General features: G+C 36.6%; 1 protein-coding gene and 1 long non-coding RNA gene across 4 annotated transcripts in view; one reads left to right on the top strand and one right to left on the bottom strand.

Moving 5' to 3' along the window:
- The window catches only part of fgd1 (FYVE, RhoGEF and PH domain containing 1), a 114,579-nt gene extending 106,983 nt beyond the window's left edge, over nucleotides 1-7,596 (bottom strand). For both annotated transcript variants that reach the window (XM_683702.9, XM_017357408.4), the window contains exon 1: nucleotides 6,694-7,596. In XM_683702.9, the coding sequence (XP_688794.4) occupies nucleotides 6,694-6,841 (148 nt within the window). In that variant the 5' untranslated portion in view covers nucleotides 6,842-7,596. The remainder of the gene's footprint in view (nucleotides 1-6,693) is intronic.
- A 3,182-nt stretch (nucleotides 7,597-10,778) lies between these two features.
- On the top strand, nucleotides 10,779-13,741 carry LOC141375578 (uncharacterized). 2 transcript variants are annotated; one of them, XR_012384096.1, is made up of 6 exons: nucleotides 10,779-11,015; nucleotides 11,336-11,447; nucleotides 12,391-12,517; nucleotides 12,694-12,779; nucleotides 13,084-13,126; nucleotides 13,224-13,741. It is a non-coding gene; the product is annotated as an uncharacterized lncRNA (long non-coding RNA). The 2 variants fall into 2 exon arrangements; XR_012384097.1 differs by having other exon boundaries at nucleotides 10,956-11,015; nucleotides 12,723-12,779.
- The last annotated feature ends 3,806 nt before the right edge of the window (nucleotides 13,742-17,547 follow it).

Here is a 17,547-nt window from a genome sequence, read left to right as displayed (position 1 = left end):
ATCAAGTCAACAGCACCTTTACAAATATGTTTTCTGAGAAAAATGGTGACGAGTTCATTAATTATTTTCCCCACTGAATATATTCAATCAATTAACAGTTTATTTAGTCACACTTTATTTTAAGATACAATGCTTGCTATTACAAGGGAATTTCTAGAACAAAGCAAGACATTTTGATAAATGCTGGAAAAAACTGCAATTGGCATCCATAGGAGCAAAAAATACTACGGCATTTTTTTTGTTTTTTGTCATGATGACAGAATGTTCATTTTGGGTGAACATCAGTGAACTCCTGATTTGTTAATTATTAGTAGTTATTAAGGTGGTAGGTTAAGGTATAGGTAGGCTTAGGGATACATAAGATTATATAGAGTATGTACTTTATATATACAAATAAACCAATAACTTAATCAAGTATAATCATGATATAATGTTATATCTTACGGTTTTATCTAAAAAAAAATTTATATTATTTATATTATTATTATTATTAGTAGTAGTAGTATATTACATATTTATTACATTTGAAAGTATTTTTATTATTTACAATATTAATTACACATTACATTTTCTGAATAAAGGTACAAAAGCGGTCATTAAGGTGGTATATCCTTTCATAATTAAATTTTTTTCCTACTTTTTAAGAACTGATAATAGGTAACTTTACGCTAGAGCACAATATGGACCCTTTAAATACTAATATATAACTTAAAGGGTGCATGTTAGTACCTAAAGGAACCATATCGGTACCTTAAAGTACAAAAGTGTACCTTTTAAATTACTTTGAATTTAATTAAAATTTAGTTGTATAGCACTTTTATTCACAATAATTATTGTTTTAAAGCAGCTTTACAAAAGGTGCACATTATTTCATAACAATCTAAATCAAAAAAGATAAGGTTAGTTAGTTACCACAGCTGTATTAGTTACTAATAACCTTGAAATAGCTTAAGAGTCACCATCACTGTGTTAGTGACAGCTTTTTTACTTTTATATATTATATTAACTTTTAGATCTTCATGACAAATGTATGAATGTAGACTCTTAAAATAAATATTAAATGAAATGTAAAACCCTTTAAAAACTATTACATCTGTAAAAGCTGATTACAACCTTTGACATTAAATATTGCTAAATAAAATCAAAATGTAAACATTGTACTTTCAAGCTTGCAGCACTTATTCACATTTCAGCCTGAACCCCTGTGATGTCGTGTAAGATTGCACAAAATTGTATTTTGCAACACCATGAAATAAAAATTTACTTTTTATTACATCCATAAAAGATATATCATCATATTGCACAGCCCTACATCACACTGTATCGTCCAGATACACGCCGCATGCTCTTTAAGCAGAATAAATGAGAATCTCGTGAAAATGTCAGTCTGATCGTAGGGCATTGATTTAGTGACATGCTGTCCTCTGAGACAAACGTGCGCTGGCAGGATAATACGTTATGCCACTTTGACTGATGACCTTGCTTTCACGTGCATCCATTCAGAGCACAATATGACTTCAGTGCAGTGTAGGATAAATAAGACGAATGCTGATTTATTTCCAGCAATCATTAAAATGAGCTTAATACAGTGCGTAAAGGTGATTTTTCAGGGACTCAACCATACAAGCGCCTACACGATATGCTAGGACTGGAGTGGTGACATTTTTCAAGCCTTCAAGACTGAAAGCTCGGTCTTAAAAAGAAAAACATCACAAATTCCAAGCATTCAACATCTACGGTTGTGTTTACTTCAACACAAATGTGTTTGTATGCTGCTTTGATGAATCTGTGATTCAAATTTTAAAATTGGGTGAGTTGAAGTAACATCACAATAAGAAGTATATTAAAGGGCACCTAGGTTACCCCTTTTTTTCAGATTTAATACAAGTCTTTTGCGTCTCTAGTCTGTGTATATAAAGTTTCAGATTAAAATACCCATCAGATTTTTCATTATACCTTTTACAAGATGCTGTTTTATACTGATTTCCAGCAGGGGGTGGTTTTGTCGTACTGCGCCTTTAAGACTAGTCTTTCCCGCCCACTATTTCTACATGCCTCCTCCCTCAGCTGCGTCAGACAACAGACAGACTTAAAGGAAGAAGGTCTCACGTAGCGTTTGTGAGATACTACAGTAAGAACTAACCTTTACTAATCAGTATTGTGAAGTTGCATTGAGTCACACACAATATCGTTACAAAGTTAACGCGCGCGCCCGCGCACACACACCGCAGATGACACACACACACACACACACACACACACACACACACACACACACACACACACAGGCAGGCAGGCAGGCAGGCAGACAGACAGACAGAGTGCGCTTAGCTTAGTTAAGGCTAACCTCAAGTACTGTGTGGATATCTGTTATGCTAATTTACAAAATAAACCTGATTTAACTTCCACAAACCGGGATTGAAGCGTCTTCTTTTATAATTGTTCTGATACGCGGCTGTGCTGATGAAGTAAAGCTGAATTAATTAATTACACACATACTCTGTTTTAAAACACTTTAAACATGTGAAACTCACTCTTAATCACATTTGATGATGATTGCTGATCCTAGCGAACAGAACAGACCTTTTATTCCCGGTTGCTTTGCGTATGTCTGGTGTTGTTGACATATACACATGACTACCGGAACATGTTAATGTGCGCAGCTGTCAATCAATTCGGTGGGCGGGGGGAACTCGCACACCTACGTAATGGTGCGATCGATTTGAAAACAGCTCCAATTGGCCGACCCTTTTTTTTGTAGTTAAATTGAAAAAAAAGGACTGGGTGTGTTCATATCACCCCAGTATGACGGTCTATACACTATACCAACACACAGATCTGTCCAAACAGCTTGAAAAGTAGATTTTTTTTTTTACCATAGGTGCCCTTTAAGACTGTTGTAAAGGGATAGTTCACCCAAAAATCTAAATTTACTCACTATTTACTCTCCCTCAAGTGGGTAAAACAGAGTTTCTTTCTTCTGCTGAACACTGAAAAGCTGAAAATATGTAACCATTCACTTCCATGGTATCAAATGCAAATACTATGGAAGTCAATGGTTACAGGTTTTCAGCATTCTTAAAAATATCTTCCTTTGTGTTCAGCAGAAGAAAGAAATTCATAAAGGTTTGAAAGAAGTAAACAAATACAGATTTGAATTTTTGGGGTGAACTATCCTTTTAACATTATCATGGCAGGATTTTGATATTAAAGTGTCATTTATTGGTCTGTTGGGGTAACAATTACTGTAAATACAGTAAAACTGCTGTGGAAAAACAAACAGCCCTCCAAAAAAAGGAGGAAAAACAACACCAATTTATCCCAGATTCCCCCAAGATTGAGACACCAGAGGTTAAATGTCTTACACTCAAGGACACAGCGGTCACAGTTTGTGAATTTACCCATGTGGGGTTTGAACCTGCAAAACCAAACCTTTCTACATAATGCATGAGTCAGTGGTGTGATGCTGAATTCTGTTGTCTAAATCGATTGAATCATTAAAAGTACACCTAAATATTAATAAAATAAGAGCAAATGCACCTCTTTTATGATATTTAATTTTTTTTCTTCTGTTCTATTTACTCTCCCTCAAGTGGTTAAAACCTTTATGCGTTTCATTCTTCTGTTGAACAATAGAAAGCTGAAAATCTGTAACCATTCACTTCCATGGTAAGAAATACAAATAATATGGAAGTCAATGATTACAGGTTTTCAGCATTCTTCAAAATATCTTCTTTTGTGTTTAGCAGAAGAAACTCATAAAGTTTAAAAAGAGTGAGAAAATTATAACGGATTTTTTTTTTTTTTGGGGGGGGGGGGGGGGTTGGGTGGGAAACTATCCTTTTAACATTATCATGGCAGGATGTCCATATTAAGGTGTCATTTATTGGTCTGTTGGGGTAACAATTACAGTAAATTCCAGAACTTCAGTGGAAAAACAAATAGGAGAAGAGAAGGAAACAAACACCAATTTATCCCAGATTCCTTTAAGATTGAGACACCAGAGGTTAAATGTCTGAGACTCAAGAACACAGCGGTCACAGTTTGTGGATTTACCCATGTGGGGTTTGAACCTGCAAACCAAACCTTTCTACATAATGTATGAGTCAGTGGTGTGATGCTGAATTCTGTTGTCTAAATCGATTGAATCATTCAAAAATACACTTAAATAAAAATAAAAATGAGCAAATGCACCTCTTCTATGATAGATTTTGATATTTATGTAGATTAGTCAAGTTATTCAATCATCTAGTCATTAAAAAAATGTCATGTTTATTATTTAACAGGTTGTGAAGGATAATAGTGTATTGTTTTTCATATTTGATTTTAAATGTTTTGATTATTTAGAGAAGCTTATTCTAAATGGCTGTAATAATATTTATTTATAATATTTCAATAAAATAAATGCAGCCATGTCAGAGACTAAGTAAATTCTGAAGTATTTAATCAATATATTCAATATATTAATATAAAATATAATTCATTCGTTTCCTTCGGCTTAGTCCTTTTATTCATCAGGGTTCGCCACAGCAGGATGAACTGCCGACTTATTCAGCACGTTTTACACAGTGGATGCCCTTCCAGCTGCAACCCAGCACTGGGAAACATCCATACACACTCATACACTACGGCCAATTTAGTTTATTCAATTCACCTATAGCGCATGTCTTTGGACTGTGGGGGAACCGGAGCATCCAAAGGACACCCAAGCCACCACAGGGAGAAGTGAATTAAACAAAAAAATTAAGTTGTCCCCCCCAAAAAAATCTCAATAATTGTTTCAAGCTCATTTTAATTAAGTTGTTTGAACAAGCAAGAAGTAAAATGAGTGTATAATCAAAAGAGAGGATATCATTGAAAGTTGACCATTATTAAACCTTATTTACAGAACAAATGTGGTCATCTTTAATAAAAACTACAAATAATTGTTTAACTTAAGCTTTAAATCCTGGAAATATTACCATTATTGATTGAACAAACTCACACAAGCTTACACAAACTCTTTTCATACCCCTCACTGCATACCATCAAGATGTAACATGCACTGCACTTTAATCAATCCTTATTTAAAACAATATTGCCTACAATAATTTTCCACCAACAGTCAGACTTTGTGTACACCTATTTATTGTGTTCAATGTATTACCGTCAACATTGCTAACTGGATATTGTTTTGTTTTTTGTTTTTTTGAGTATGTTGTTGTATTTTGCACTGTCTGGAGCCAGCACTAAGCTTTTCACTCATCATAGTACATGTGCTACTGATAATGTGACAATAAAAGTAATTTGATGTTGGTTTTTTTGTTGGCACTCACAGGCCACTTTATTAGGTACACTTGCTGCAACATTCGGATGGTAGGGTCAGAATTTAGCATCAACAACACAAAAGCATGGATCCATCCTGCCTGCCTTGTATCAACAGTTCAGGCTGCTGGTGGTGTAATGTTCTGGGGGATATTTTCTTGGCACACTTTGGGCCAATTAGTACCAATTAACCATTGTGTCAATGCCACAGCCTACCTCAGTATTGTTGCTGACCATGTCCATCCCTTTATGACCACAGTGTACCCATTTTCTGATGGCTACTAGGATAACGTGCCATGTCAACAAGCGCAAATCATCTCACACTGGTTTCTTGAACATGACAATGAGTTCACTGTACTCAAATGGGCTCCACAGTCACCAGATCTCAATCCAATAGAGGACCTTTGGGATGAGGTGGAATGGGAGATTCACATTATAGATGTGCAGCTGACAAATCTGCAGCAACTGCATGATCCTATCATATCAATATGGACCAGAATCACAGGAATATTTCCAGTACCTTGTTGAATCTATGCCACGGAGGATTAAGGCAGTTCTGAAGGCTAAAGGGGGTCCGACCTGGTACTAGTAAGGTGTACCTAATAAAGTGGCCAGTGAGTGTATATTTGTTCAGTGACAACTTGTGACATGCTCCCTATATTGAATACCATGATACTTTGAATATTTGGTTTAAAATTGCATGCAAACATGACTTCAAAACAACTTTAGCACTATTTATTTGACTGTGAACAATGGTGTACTTTAATATTCAATAGCTGCTGCTAATATTTTTAGGATTTTTATGAACTATTAAGGAGAAAGTCCAAATCTGTGAACATAATAGCAAGTTTACCTCAATCAATTATTGTTATTTTCACGAGTGAGTGTCATTCCCCATGTTAAATAAAAATAAATCTGGCTGAAATCATCACTTAATGGTTCATAGATTAAAAAAATGTTTTAGAAAGTATTAAAAACTAATTAAATTTAACACCACAAACAGTACTACCAAATCTTTCCAACAATTATTTCACACACTGCAAAAACATCCTGGTTGCCTTAAATTTTTAAGCCGAATCAAATTAACCTTGAGTCCATTAAACTTACATTGTTAAATTGAATTAAAATAGCTTGTGTAACATAAAATAAAGTTAGAAAATTATTAACTTAGTTTAATAAGTTACACTGACCTACAATATATGCTGTCAGGACTAAATGATCATATGTTTTTACAGTGCAGGCACATTTGCAGCGATCAATGTCACCTCTGCTATTTGTTATGATGCTCTGGTAGTAATACCACGAGAATCCAAAAATCACACCATAGTGATACTGAACAGCCACAAATGTCAAAGCACCCATTAATGCAATATAAACCCTCAGACTCACCTGTTCTGCGCAGGGCAGGCTGAGGACTGGGCAACCCGCTGCTAATGTGGTATGAGAAGCGCATGCTTTTGAACTGGCTGGAATAGGAGGATGAATTGTGCGGACTGGAGCTGATGAGATGCGCGCTCTTGGGTCGATTCAGCTGCATCCCTGCCTGCAAAACCCCAGGCACATAGGACGCAAGCTGCGGACGATTTCCACTATATTCCAAGTCCAGATGTGAACGCTGGATCTTGAAAATTACAGATCCAAAACCACCACGTCCTGCTGCAGGCGCCGTAAAGGGTGAATCAAGCAGATCGATTCCCCCTGATCAGCCGGCGGAGAGTCAATCCGATCGCTTTCACCAACAGAAACAGCCATTAAAGGGTCAGCTTAACCAGAAACACATACAAGTCCCAGCCAATGTGACATGAAGAACTCCCAATGCGCAATGACCTTTGTGAAAACCATTCATCCTCTTCGCGGCGTTACGGTCATCCTCCTCCTCACAGAAGCGGTTTATAACGTACGGACATTATGAATCCACAACTACATGACGTTTCCAGCGTAAAAGAGCTTTGAATAGTCGCATTGGTACAGCTAGTGACATTCGCGGTTTAAAAGCAACTTTCCCATTTCGTCTCCCTCAAACTTCTGCTGTCGGAATGTAAACGGCGTCGCATTTTGTCGTTTATTATCCCCAACGTTTCCTTTCGGTATAACAGTATCTAAAAATATGCCCACTCAGCTGCTTTAAAACAGAATCCACGTTTCGCTGTGTGGAACTCCTTTCGAATGTTGGCGTGTCCTTTTAAGCGGGATCTTCAAACAAAACAAACGTTACAATGTCGCGACGTTTCATTGTTACAATGTTACAATTCCGCTCTCCACCGGTTGCTTGTCTGTTCTTTTGTGGGACTCGACAACGCCAAAGTGTGTTAAACCGAAAACCTCCTCCTCCTGCTTCTCCTCCTCCTCCTCCAGGACATATGAAACCAAGCTTCAACCCCCTCCATCTTTCTCCTCTTTTTCCCAAAGTCTGTTTCTCATTTTTTCTCTCCCTCTCTCTCTCTTTTCCTAAGGGTTTGTGCTTGAAATCCGACGCAAAGGAAAAACTTTTCAAAAGGATTTGAAAGTCGCCTCCTGAGGTAAAAACCTACCACATTTATCCTAATCGAGGAGATCGTTTATATTGCATGAATTAAACATTTACACCCCATAAAAATATGTGGATTTTGGAAGAGAGTTGAAGTGGTTGTAAACATGGACTCGTCCCATTTGACCTACATTGAACCAGTAGCTAAAGTTAAGGAGGAAAGGGAGGGGAAAAACTCGCCTGATTCAACTTTTAGCCAGCTTTTGTGTTTGGGTGGATCTAATTGCGTGTCATTAGGTTAATTGCCCTCTATTGTGATGTAACCTTTCATGACCCCTGTATTTTAAATTTTTATCTCAATTATAGATGGTTGAATTTTACATTAAACATCCAAACCAAATTCTCATTTATTTTATGGATGTACTGTATTAATCATATTTTTGGGTAAAATGTTAATATTTATAACATTCTATAAAAAAGTTAACAAACTTACCATTAAAAGCAGTAATTTAGTTGTTGTTATTGTGAATATGAAGCCTTTCCTTAAAAACTGATTTCTAAACCCTTCTAAAGTTAAAACATGGATATTATGGGTTCTAAAAATCAATATGAACATTCAATATCTGGATAAATTCAACAAATTAAACATTAAATTCAGCCATTTGGAGTTATTGTTACTGTAAATAAGAAGCTCTTCCCTAAACATGGATTTCTAAACCCTTCTAAAGTTAAAACATGGATATTGTGTGCTCTAAATGACTGCTTTTAACGTTAAATTTGTTAGAATTTATCCAAATTATGAATGTTCATATAGATTTTTAGACTTATTGTTATTGTAAATAAGAAGCTTTTCCTTAAACATGACCTTCTTAACCCTTCTAAAGATAAAACATGGATATTATGGGTTCAAAAAATCAATATGAACATTTAACATCTGGTTAAATTCTAACAAATGTAACATTAAAAGCAGTCATTTACAGTTAGTGTTGTTATTGTAAATAAGCCTTTTTCCTTAAACATTGATTTCTAAACCCTTCTTAAGTTAAAACATGGATATTGTGTGGTCTAAAAATCAATATGAACATTCAATATCTGGATAAATTCTAACAAATTTAACATTAAATTAAGTCATTTGGAGTTATTGTTACTGTAAATAAGAAGCTCTTCCTTAAACATGGATTTCTAAACCCTTCTAAAGTTAAAACATGGATATTGTGTGCTCTAAATGACTGCTGTTAATGGTAAATTTGTTAGAATTTATCCAGATTATGAATATTCATGTTGATTTTTTAGAGCACACAATATTCATGTTTAAACTTTATAGAAATCCATGTTTAAGGAAAGGCTTCTTATTTACAGTAACCATAAATCTAAATGACAGCTTTTAATTTTAAATTTGTTAGAATTTATCCAGATTATGAATGTTCATTTTGATTTTTAAAGTTATTGTTATTGTAAATAAGGAGCTTTTCCTTAAACCTGATTTCTAAACCCTTCTAAAGTTAAAACATGGATATTGTGTGGTCTAAAAATCAATGTGAACTTTCAAGATCAGGATAAATAAAAAAAAAAAAAATGGAACACTATATGCTGTTATTTAGAGTTATTGTTACTGTAAATAAGATGCTTTTCCCTAAACATGGACTTCTAAACCTGTCTAAAGTTAAAATATGGATACTGTGTGGTCTAAAAATCAATATGAACATTCAATATCTGGATAAACTAACAAATGTAACATTATATGCAGTCGTTTAGAGTTATTGTTACTGTAAATAAGAAGCCTTTCCTTTAACATGGACTTCTAAACCCTTCTAAAGTTAAAACATGGATACTGTGTGGTCTAAAAATCGATATGAACATTTAATATCTGCATGATGTTGTGACTAATAATTGTAATTTATTTAATAAAAAATACATTCTGCCTGTTGACTTTTGCTGCCAGGAGAAACATTTTGATGTCATGGATCAATTATAAACCTCCTTCCATGAAAGGATGGCATTCAATCAATCAAGTGATTATTTAACATGTCTTAGCCACTCCACGACTGGTACATTTATTTATACTTGATCACCACATTTGGACAATATAAACTTTGCTGTATACAGTATGTGACATTTTGAGACTCGAAATGACAATGTCCGTATGGATAATCATTCATGTGCGTTCTGTTTTCATCCTTCTCACTGGTTCCGTCATATTGTATTGTTTGTAGCACAATGGTCTATGCCAGGGGTGGGCAAACTCGGTCCTGGAGGGCCGGTGTCCTGCACAGTTTAGCTCCAAGCCTAATCAAACACACCTGCTTATAGATTTCTTGTGATCTTAAAGACACTGATTAGCATGTTCAGGTGTGTTCGACCAGTGTTGGAACAAAACTCTGCAGGGACACTGACCCTCGAGGATCAAGTTTGCCCATCCCTGGTCTATGCATTTAGCCATGTGTGTATTTCTGTATATGCAGTATTGTTCTGTGTCAGGCATTTCATGTTGTGTTTGTAGTTTTGTGTTGTAAGTCCAAAAAGAAAAAAAAAAGAAAATGTAAAAGAAAAAAAATACACTCAGACAGAAATAGTCTTTTGTCAGAAATCTTTACACATAGAAACTATTTATATTCAAAGGAGTGATTGCAAAATAAAATCGCAAACTTCAACATTTTAACTGAACTACATTTTTTTATTTATTAGATTTTGATTTAATATTTTCTCTCAACATATTTATTTGGGTGTACTAATTTTTGGACTGGAGCTAATCTAATAAAAAAAATTGATCACAGTTTTAGCGGTGGTACTAAATAATCTAATATATTACTGTAAAGCATTACACTAGCTGACTAAAGTCTTGTCGTTGATCTTAGTTGTAAGAGCACCAAATAACAACTTGACTACTAGTTGATTATTTAAAAAAAAAAAAAAAAAAAGTGGCAGAAGGTCAATTTCTCAGATGAATCAATTACTGAACTGCATCCCAATCATCACAAATACAGCAGAAGACCTACACAGCAAATTCATCAGAGTTAAATTCTCGGTGTTGAAGCATTTGAGAGTAAAGTGTTGACGTTAAAGAGTTAGATTTTGATAAATGAATACAATTAGAGTTAGAATTGATTTTATTCAGTGCGAAATCAAGGAGTTATCTTTTCAACACTTGGTGGTGTTATTTCCAACATCCGGGAATTCATGCAGCCCCAGTCACTGAAGAATTTTCCAGACGCCATTTTCCATCTGAGGTTTGGAACAGCAACTGGTGAGTCAAACTACCTAAATGTTGGTATTTTACTGACTTTCTTTAAGGAAATACAGTTGTAAACATGTTGTTAAGTTAATAACTTTAGAATGGAGTGACAATTTTAAACTTCTGCCGTTCTTTCATGGTCGTTTGTGTATCTAGCTTAACTGCATTACTATTGACTTCTTTTCAAGAATGTTTTTATATATGCTCACGCATACATAGTGCATAAAAACATCAAATCTACATGTTCAACACATTTCTGTCACGCTTAATGCCATTTTGTGCGGCGTTACCCATCTGTAAAATAAAATCGACACTTCTCCTTTAATTCCAAGCAAACTAGCGAGGGATCCCCGGAGCAGCCTAACGTTAGCCTACTCTACCCGGATGCTAACGGCAACACAGGACGGTTTCCATAAGCTCTGGAGAGTTTCTAAAACATATCTGGTGAGTAAATGAACATATGCTTACTTGTAAAAGGCTTCCTGACTGAAACAAATGATTGTTTGTTATTCGTGTACGTTAATTTGGTTATTTTAAACACCGCGGCCCTTTTAAACTGGTTCATTCGTGGCCGTCCATATACCGTTAGTCCATAACTTAGACTCGTGTGATGACGTACGCTTGAATTAAATTAAGTGTTGACAACCATTAAAGTCGGAATGTTAACATTAATGTCTTTAAATGACCGCGTTTGCACTTTATCAGACATTTAACGTTACAGAAGTCTCCCGGAAGTTGCGGGACTAACGTTAACGTTATCCCGCAAATGCACAGAGACTCCCAGATGCCCAAGTAGATGCCCGCAAATGAATGATAATCTCCCGGAAATCGCGCGTCTCCCGCCCGGTCATTAAACACTTTGCACGCCCCTCTCCACCGCATCCCTCCCAGCTCTTCAGGTACGTTGCGCGCAAGTCACCCCCACCGCTCTTCAGGTACGTCGCGCTCAACTCACGGTACTCATCTCTCCCGCTACCTCCCGCAAATCAACTCTGTATCCCCCGAAAATGACTTTTTTCCCAACTCGGGATGTCTGACGTTAGTAAGTTAGGCTATTTCTGTTGTCAGGAACATCTTAGTCAAGCTTTTTCTCCCGCATGATATTGTGCTTAAAACTATAGGCTAAACTTAGCATGTACTGTACACAACATTTCCGTTTTATTAGTGCGTTGTAAACAGCCACCTGTCTGTAAAATTAATCAACTGATTCATATTTGAGCAGCCTAATGATGATACAGGTTTGATTTGTAGATTTATTGTCAATAATCAACATCTGAATCAAAAGATATGTGAAAATGTGTGAGGCATACTTTGTGATGTTCATCTCTCTTTTTTTATTTAAAGGTTATGCATATGTGTTAGATACTAATGTGTTGTTTTTTAACAGCCACAGTTCTCTGTACAATAACACAAGACCATGTGACGGTGGCTGATTAGAGACGGATGGTGTATTTCAAGAGTTGGTGAAATGACCAAGCACACCTTCTTGGTCATATGTGGTGATAATAATGAAGGTATGTTTGATAAAGTTCTGTATTTGTTTCACAATAAGCTGAGATGGTATTAGAGCATTAGAGAATAACAAATGACATGAAGGTGATAAGTTTTGTATTGTGGGTGAACTGTTACTTAAATAATGTTTTGCTCTATGCTTTGCACTTTTTCTCTTCTGCTTATCCTAATATTTTAGATTATATTTGAACCTTAAAAATCTGCTAGACTCCAGGAAAGGTGGCATCAATACTGGACCTGAAAGGGCCTAACAAGTTGAATCTGGTAAAGAAACACGCACGCACACACGCACACACACATGCACGCACACGCTTACCGAAAACTGTAAGTTTATGAATATTTTTTACACTGTGGCCAATATTTTGGGGAAGTCAGCATCACTAAATGATTTAAAAGATTTTAAGCTCCTCTAAATTTTGCTCCAAGTGTTGTGTTAAATTGAGGATTCTGGACAGACCGCTGCCTGTTTTTCCCGTTCTAGCCATAGTGGTTAACCTAATTGTTTTTGGAGATCCAACAGTGATGTATGTGTTTTTTCTACTTTTCCATATCCTGTCACCTCAACCAGCTGGGAGAGTCAAGTTGTGGATCATCATGAAGATTTTCAAAAGGTGAGTTTAGATTTCTTGAATGTTTTATTTACTTTAAATGTTCTTTTAAATATATCATAGAATTTGATTGCAATTTGTTTTCAAACATTTTTCTTAGTCATGCTGGAGTCTTGAAGAGTTCTTAGATGAGCATCACCCTACAGTATATCCGTGCATCAGGAACCACCAGACGAGCGATCAGCAGCTACTACTGTACATCGTCATGGATAAAAAGGTCATCCTGTGGCTGGGAAGCACATCTTTCACAGGACATGCTTGATGAGATTTCCTAGCTCCAGTTTGTTTTCACACAAGTTTACAGCATTTATACCTTTATTTAAACTGCTGTGTTTGATATGGAGGACCAAGGAAACACCAGAAGTGAAAGATTTGCACGCCAAGTTGTTTAAAATGTAATTTCAGAAGAAAACTATGCGTTCAGAAGAAAACTATGAGTGACGATATATTGAACTTTCAAATTGCTCTGATGAAACATCAAGTTTGGACATCATATTTTGTTGATACTGTCTGTACTAATAAAACATTTAAAGCATATTTGACATTGTTGCATTTTAAAAATTGAATGAATTGTTGAAGTTGTGAATGTTTTCAAATAAAATGTTTTTTATTTTGTAATTTACAGTCTATTTGACCTTTTTACCATATTTACACTCAAGAGAGTTGAATAAAATAACAATATATTACACCAGGTGGTGTTAAATATAGTTACATTTTTAACTCTGCCCTGAGTTAAAATTAACCCTTACTTTGGTGTCAATGTGCCAACCCTTTTGAAAGTGTTGATTTAAGTCTGTTTTGAGTGGACCCCATGAGACACTTTCAAAGTGTTGAAATTAACACCCATAGAGTTGTTTTGGGTCCCCATATTTTGCTGTGTACTGAAACCTGCATGGAGCCAAGATTCTCACAGAGATCAGTCAAGGAAAAATCATGGTGTGGGGTTACATTCAGTATGGTGTGAGAGATCTGCAGAGTGGATGGCAGCATCGACAGCCTGAGGTATCAAGACATTTGTGCTGCCCATTACATTACAAACCACAGGAGAGGGCACATTCTTCAGCAGGATAGCGCTCCTTTTCATACTTCAGCCTCCACATCAAAGTTCCTGAAAGCAAAGAAGGTCAAGGTGCTCCAGGATCGGCCAGCCCAGTCACCAGACATGAACATTATGGAGCGTGTCTGGGGTAAGATGAATGAGGAGGCATTGAAGATTAATCCAAAGAGTCTTGATGAACTCTGGGAGTCCTGCAAGAACGCTTTCTTTGCCATTCCAGATGACTTTATTAATAAGTGATTTGAGTCATTGCAGAGATGTGTGGATGCAGTCCTCCAAGCTTATAATATTGAGTCAAACACAATAATAATTCATTTCCAATGCACCATGACTTTATATTAAATACTGGACATTATTCCTGCTAAGTGACAAGACCTTTTTCCAAGTAAAGTCAGACCTTACTGTCCTAATTAAATAATTAAAAATCAAAATCAAGGCATGATCATATTTTATTTAGGTAAAATAAGCATACTCTAGAGGCCTTTGCTTTTCATATAAGCCACTTCTGATTCCAAATGATCAATTAGAAGTCAAGTTAATATTTGTTGTTCCTAAAACTTGGATAGGCGACAAGACTTTTTAGGTATAGAAAAGATTAATTTAAGAGAGGGATTCGTGAGGGGTGGGAGAAAGAAAAAGAGAGGGAGGCAATAAGGCAAATAATACCAGTGTTATCACTTTACGATTTAATATTTTCTCTTTTTTACTTTACAGCAGGGATCACCAAACTTGTTCTTGGAGGGCTGGTGTCCTGCAGATTTTTGCTCCAACCCTAATCAAACACAGACTATACTAGACACCCAGGCAGGTGTGTTGAGGCAAGTTGGAGCTAAACCCTGCAGGGACACCAGCCCTCCAGGACCGAGATTGGTGACCCCTGCTTTACAGCTCTAGGCTAACATTCTTGAGTTTGTCACAACTTAAGCACATTAACAAGAACCGCCACAATAACAAAACATAATACCTATTTTTAATTCTTTGGGGTTTAACAACCTCTAACATGCCCTTGACAGGCTTGACAGGAACCCGGCTTTCTGCCTTTCTGTCAGCAGTGTGAACCTTCTGAATGCGTTTTCCCATAAATGAACATGTTATGGGTGGAAAGGGCGCCATCAAACTCGCCTTTGTTTATATAAGTGGAGTTCGTACAGGCTGAGTCAGTAGATTCTGTCCAGCTGCAGGACTGGATCTCTTCACACGTCTCTCTTAGCAAAGCATTTTCTGCATGTTTATCATCACTGCTTAATCATCGGAGGTTTTAATGAGCTACATGTGATGCTGAATCGATTCTTGCAAATGTCAAATATAATACAAATTTCAATTCATTTTAACTTTAAAAGAGAAAAAAAAAGACCTGCCTGTTAGGATCTACAGTATTTGATTAGAAAAGGTGGTTTGTGCTTTTTCTGAAACTGACGGTGTCAATTACACAGTTTGGTCACTAGGTGTCAGTCTTGCTTAAAGTCAGATTATCAATCCATAAAGGCTAGATCCTTTATGGCAGATTCAGCAAGGTACTGGAAATATTAGTTAGTGATTTTAGTCCATATTGACATGACAGCATCACACAGTTGCTGCAGATTTGTCTGCTGCACATCAATTATGTGAATCTCCCGTTCCACCGCTTCCCAAAGGTGCTCTATTGGATTGAGTCAGGTGACTGTAGAGGTCATTTGAGAACAGTGAACTCATTGTCATGTTCAAGAAACCAGTCTGAGATGATTCACGCTTTATGACATGGTGCGTTATCCTGCAGGAAGTTGCCATCAGAAGTACACTGTGGTCATAAAGAGATGGAAATGGTGAGCAACAATACTCAGGTGGGCTGTGGCGTTGACAGGTGCTCAGTTGGGAATAATGAGTTTAAAGTGTGCCAAGAAAATATCTCCCACATCATTACACCACCACCACCACCACCACCAGTCTGAATAGTTAATGCAAGGGCAGGATGGATCCATGCTTTCATGTTGTTAACCCAAATTCTGACTCAACCATCCGAATGTCACAGCAGAAATCGAGACTCATCAGACCAGGCAATGTTTTTTCAATCTTCTATTGTCAAATTTTGGTGAGCCTGTGCAAATTGTGCAAAATGAGCCTCAGTTTCCTGTTCTTAGCTGACAGAAGTGGCACCTGGTGTAGTCTTCTGCTGCTGTAGCCCATGTTGTGGGTTCAGAGATGTTCTTCTGCAGACCTCAGTTGTACCGAGTAGTTATTTGAGTTACTGTTGCCTTTCTATCAGCTTGAACCAGTCTGGCCATTCTCCTCTGACCTCTGGCATCAACAAGGCATTTGCGCCCACAGAACTGCCGCTCACTGGATATTTTCTGTTTTTCAGACCATTCTCTGTAAACCCTAGAGATGGTTGTGCGTGAAAATCCCAGTAGATCAGCAGTTTCTGAAATCCTCAGACCAGTCTAGCACCAACAACCATGCCATGTTCAAAGTTTTAAATGTTCCTTTCCTGATCCCGTTTTACATGTTACAGCACATAATTCCATTACATCACCAAGTAATTCACATTTCCTTCGGAGTTTCTTGTAATTTCGGGTGTTTAATTTTTTATTTGTCGACTTTAACTGCAGTTTGCCAATTTTACTTTTATTCAGGAACATTTCATGCAAGTCCCCCAAGACAAACGAGATATTGGATGCGAGTATGAACTGCTGTTGTTTTAATGAAATTTACCTCACGCCACATGGAAAAAAACCTCTGCATTTTGTGAAAGGTGTCTGTGGTCCTTTATTGATTAGGTGCAGAGAAAGGTGTCAAACAGCCATGTGTGTATGGACTATCCTATCGCAAAATGCAGCAAAATTCCTACATGACGGTAATAGTTTGATTGCAACGTTTCCATGTCTGTACTGCACTTCAATCATGCAACTAAAATAGGCATACTCAACGTCTTAATTACATTTCTGTTTTGTTTTTTCCGATTATGACTTTAGTCGGATTAAATTGATAATAATAGTAAAAAAAAAAAGTTTTAAAAAATCTGTTTACATGGTAGACTTTTAATCCGAGTATAGACTTAATCATATTCAAATCGGATTATTGGTGTCCTTGTAAGCATACTCAAAATCACTATCATATTTACAAGATATTTGCACTACATACACTGTTTTGCACTCTACTGTACTTCTTTTTTGTACATTTTACTGTTTTGCATCTGCACAACTCTGGTTTGCACTCCTTGCCATGTGCCCTTAAGTGTAATTGTATTGTCTACAATTTTTATTTTTACTTAGAGCATGCATATATAGCTGGTAGCTAGCTCTCTGCAACTCTCACATGGTCGCTCACTGAAGCCAAGCAGGGCTGCACCTGGTCTAGTGAGGCCAGCAGGGGGCGTTCAACCTGCAGTCTG

The sequence above is a fragment of the Danio rerio genome, chromosome 8 (genome assembly GCF_049306965.1).
Source record: "Danio rerio strain Tuebingen ecotype United States chromosome 8, GRCz12tu, whole genome shotgun sequence".
NCBI lineage: Eukaryota > Metazoa > Chordata > Actinopteri > Cypriniformes > Danionidae > Danio > Danio rerio.
This window is presented reverse-complemented; position numbering and strand designations above follow the sequence as displayed.